The 5,000-nt window shown below is 33.8% G+C and overlaps 1 protein-coding gene across 5 annotated transcripts in view; it reads right to left on the bottom strand.

Annotated features, from left to right (window-relative positions):
* The window catches only part of LOC113810061 (serine/threonine-protein kinase Nek7), a 72,196-nt gene that overhangs the window by 5,401 nt on the left and 61,795 nt on the right, over window positions 1–5,000 (bottom strand). For all 5 annotated transcript variants that reach the window (XM_070145340.1, XM_070145337.1, XM_027361748.2 and 2 more), the window contains 2 exons: window positions 4,782–5,000; window positions 1,079–1,298 (listed from right to left, as the gene is read on the bottom strand). The exon at window positions 4,782–5,000 is cut by the window's right edge and continues 38 nt beyond it. In XM_070145340.1, coding sequence (XP_070001441.1) covers window positions 1,079–1,298; window positions 4,782–5,000 — 439 coding nt within the window. The remainder of the gene's footprint in view (window positions 1–1,078; window positions 1,299–4,781) is intronic.

Consider the following 5,000-nt stretch of genomic DNA (forward strand, 5'->3'; position numbering starts at 1 on the left):
TGCAAAAAATATTAACTGCCACTTAATTAGTATAGGAATTATGTCTTACAATTCATAATAAACCTATAAAATGAGGCTTAACAATGTAATATGGGCATTTCTCTTCTTCCATCTTCTTTCTCAGCAAATCATCACCTTTATAAACTCTCTGCTCATACCTATCATTAAATTGATCTGTTTAACCCTTCATACATGGGTATTTGTACTGACCATTGTAGTTTTTTGTGTATTTTTTTGCACACAGATAGCTGTATAAATGCTCAGGTACCGAAGAGGTCAATTAGTAGGCACTGCGTGACCTCACCTGATTCCCTTAGTCCTTGAATTTTTGGGATTACTAATAGCAATGAAACAAAAAGAAATTCTGAAAAACTAGGAAAAGAATAAACAGGTGTGATAAGTAAGACAGTGCTTTAATTAATAAACTAAAACACAGTGGACATAGCAGGTATGTTAAGCTATCCCAGCAGAGGGTTAATATGATGATCATCATTTATTCTTTGTCCCCAAGATAATAATATTCTTGGACATATAGCTTACTGACTTTGTCCCAAATAATAATAACTAATCTTCTTATACAGAAATAGTTACTTCCAGCATAAAGTTTATAAGATCTAACCATTTACATTGTCGTTCTTTTCCATTCATCAAATCTATAGGTGTTTAATAAGAATATTCCTGTGATATTTTGTACATTTCTAAAATTTTCAGCTTTGCTATAAAAAATACAAAGGACACTTTAAATTCTAAAAATATATCATTCGTGCACAAATCACTAAAAAATTGTAGTAGAATGCATCTGCATGTAATAATTTTTTAGAAAATGATGCCATGACCAAGAATATTACCACAATTTCCCTTAATAAATGAAGGGTCATTAACATATAACCTTTGCAGTCTGTTCCTAATATATATGAGTTGGTTAGCAAGGTTTGTTGAAATTTTGGTCATAATTCATTATTGAATGGTATATGTCAAATATAAGATAATGTTTGAAGAAAGGACCAACAATACATGTTAGTTAAAAATAAAAAGTCCAGACAACTAATTAGTATAATAATAACAAGAAGTAAATTACCCCTATGCATTATCCTCTTCGAGTGCATGTGATCAAGGGCAGAACACAGCTGCACAAAGTATTTCCATATTGTCCTCTCTGGTATCAAACGCTGCTGCTTACGGAAGTGCCGAATCATACGAGATAGATCTCCAGCATCAGCCAACTCAAACACGATGTTGAGTTCATTGTCTTCGATGAAGGACGCAAGATAGTGGATGATGTTGGGATGATTCAGTTTCTGCAAAAGAATGTATAAGTACATATACAATTCCATAGGCTTGTGGAGTTTGCAAACAATTATATCTATCATAACACTCTGCTAAAGACATACATACTGAATTTAAGGGTAGATAGAATATTTAATAACATATTTTAAATATATCCTTATTGTAGCTAAACAGATGTCTACAAGTGTTTGGGAAATAAGGGTCTATCACAGTAAGTGGATACACCCAAAAGAATTATTAAGAAATAGGATACCCAGTTAATATAGCCCAAGAGCTCTCTATCATGACTGCCACCAGTCACTGATTTTTACAACAAATCATTACAACTACTGAACGAAAAGAGTATCTATCTAGTTAGCAGTAGTCAACTGCCATTATAACATACACTCATATCCAAGATGTATGCCTATTCCAACAAAGCCTATTCTAGGCCTATGACATGATGTAAGTGGCAAGGGTTTCCATCCATCTTGTCTCTGATTCCCTGAGAGCTGCAGTTTTGTTAACACTTACTTATCAGCATTCAATCAACTGATCTCAATAGAACCATGATACCAGGAAACAAGTGAATCCCATCTGTGTGTATCAAAACATGCAAGGATAATGTTTTAATAACAATGCTATTTTTTCAAAACCTGGCAACATTTAATTATTGTTATATAATCTATAAATCTACATATTTATTAGTACTATCTTATTCCCAAGTTAAACCAAGCCAACAGAAAAAGTAACTAATAAAGAAGAAACATGATGTGCAATCAGTTGGTCACATTCTACACTGAAATAGCTGTCAGCAGGTACAACCTTCAAAACCATGAATATTTTTTTTTTCATTTCTAACTCCTACATCTGAACTAGTGCAATATTTCAGTTACACCTAGGCATGGACAACTGACATAACACTATGTCCAAGTTTTATTGTATGTTTACATGTCTGGGTTGGGATATAATTTACCAAAAAGTCTTATCCCTTTTGAGAACCAAAACAGTGCCTCTGCTGACTGTAATTAGTAAAATTATCAAAATAAATCAGGACTTTGGACCTCACATGGTCAATCAGTGCCATTTGTTAACTCTTATTTCAGCCAAAAAAATCTTTTAATTATTATTACCAACTTTATAAGAAATTGACTTGTCAAAAATATGCCTTCCAGTGAGGGTTGCACTCTACCCACTAACCATCGACCCCTTCAAGGAATGCTTAAATTCTCATCGACCCCCAGGAATGTACAAAAATATATATAAAAATAATAATCAACTAGATGTAGAGCTTCCATATACATTAGTGAGGAGAACTGCATGCCAAGCGCTACTTTCCACATACATCATATACTGCAAACCAAGCCCAAAATTACAAAAAGCCCCAGCATTTATCAACCGCTTTTGGACCCCAGGCAATTATCAACCCCTTCTGCTATAGCCAGTCAAAAAAGCATTAAAGAATTGTCAAAGAAAATATCAAATAAATAATGTTAAATACTCAAAATGTTGGACTTGATACTGGATCTATTAAAAGCTATGAGATATTCTGAAATGAAAGAGAGTTTTACTATTAGCACTACAACTGTTAGGTAAACCCATAACAGAATACCAATTATCTCATAGGACTAGGATGGGCTTGGTTTGCAAGCAGTTGATGTCAAAATCCAAAGATATTTTGTATCTAGCACAGCAAATGGCATACCACAAACTGGTGCAAATGAGTATTGGACTGTTTAGCCTTCTGCAACCTTCAGCAACAATGCAACTGTCCTGCAATTCATACATTTGTCACAAACTTCAGATAGTTATAATATAAATGCAACATCAGCAATGTAATCAATTTTTTTGCTATTGTTTATTTCATTCCTAGAAGCATAAGGAATCATTTCCCCTCTAACACCAGAAAATACTAGCCCATCTGCCGTAAAATAGCTTAAAACTATTCTTCAGTAAAGCCAACAATCTGACATTTTTATTAGCAAAGTTTAAGAACTTACAAAAAAAATTCAGTAATTCACACATTTTATACAATGATTTAATGGTAGATTCTATGTAAACTATAACATTAAATACCACAATGTACTGATCTTAATGCATCTTACAATGTTTTGTGAAATTAAGTGCCACTTCTTTTATTATCATTTACATGATGCTGTTTCAAAATAAGCTGATCATAATCCAAGTCATACAGATAATGACATTGCACTTCTAGAATTCTTCAGTAAACGTTTATCTATAAAGCATAAAAGTGCATGTTGTATACTGTTTATATGATGACTGTTAGGCATATGCTAGATTGGGATAATGTGCAAGACATAAAATACATGCAAACGTACTAACAGACTATGAGGATAATTAGTTGTGACCCCAATCCTCAAAAGCCCTAATTGTTTAAAAAAGAGACTGAAATCACAAATCAGGGCCCAACATAATACTGTTTTGTAAAATAAATAAATAAATAAATAAATAAATAAATAAATAAATAAATAAATATTCGTTAGTGGTTAACAAAAATCTGCCTTACTAAATTACTTTCTTCACTCAGTACACATGCACACACTATATTTCCATCACACACCCCTAAACTAACATTACCAATGTGATTATGTTGGGTTCCTAATTTACATAGTTTTGACTGGATTTCCTCATGCCACACAGGCCATGTGCCAGGGCGTGTGCACAGTCAGCTACTCAAGCCAGAAATTAGAAGTGCAAGAAACATACAGTTACCCCACTTTCAATAAATGCAGGTTAAAAGTAGCTTTATGCCTACTTTTGTGAGGCTGTTCCTCCTCCTTAATGACTATAGCCAGGGCCAAATAAGCAAACAACTGTTTGCCACACAAACTAAGGCAGGCTCAAGAGCACATGGCTTAATTAGATATCATTCAGCATAAGTGGAGTTTTCATCATGATATGATAGGAAATTACCCGGCATAAGTGGGATAAGTATACCGAATATCTGCAAATTCATTCCTAGGTAAAGGATATTGTTCTAACAAATGTATACAACAGTATCTTTGAGTAGATTGCTGAAAGTCTAAAATATGTCAGTATTTATTGGTCAGCTGAGAAGATCGAACATTGTTAGACAAGAATAGTGTTCCTGCCTAGCAAATGGCATCACTTGTCATATCAGTCCAATTTTGCCCGACCAAGTTTTATGATTACTCAGAAGTACAATATATACTAGAAGATTCACTTCTTGCTAGATTAAACTTAGGAAACTTCAAAATCTGAATTCTTATATACTTCCCCTAAAGGCATATATCCACATCAACCTTTAAGAATGCATTAGCATATACAAGTGTGATAATGATAATAATTTCAAGTGAATATCTATCCATCCATAGGGCAAACAGTAGAGAACTGATGGACTAAGAATTTACTGAAATTTCCCATTATGGGTTTCAATCATATTTGAAAGACTTTATGAGGCAAAAACTAGCATGGTGATTTTGACACCCCTGAAAATCACCACATTAGTTAGGCCCATACATACTGTTACTTACCTGTAATAGATTAATTTCTTTCATGCAATCTAATCTTGCTTTTGAATCCATCATCTCGAAGATCTGAACTTTTTTCAAAGCCACCACAGCCTGGTCGATCTTGCATCTTGCTCGGTGGACTACACTGAACTGGCCCTTTCCTATCTTCTTCTCAAACTCGAAATTAGCAAGTGTGCCATAAATGGATTCACTAGAAGAGAGCTTGATCAGCTCCGAGGC

The sequence above is a fragment of the Penaeus vannamei genome, chromosome 33 (assembly GCF_042767895.1).
Source record: "Penaeus vannamei isolate JL-2024 chromosome 33, ASM4276789v1, whole genome shotgun sequence".
Classification (NCBI taxonomy): Eukaryota; Metazoa; Arthropoda; class Malacostraca; order Decapoda; family Penaeidae; genus Penaeus; species Penaeus vannamei.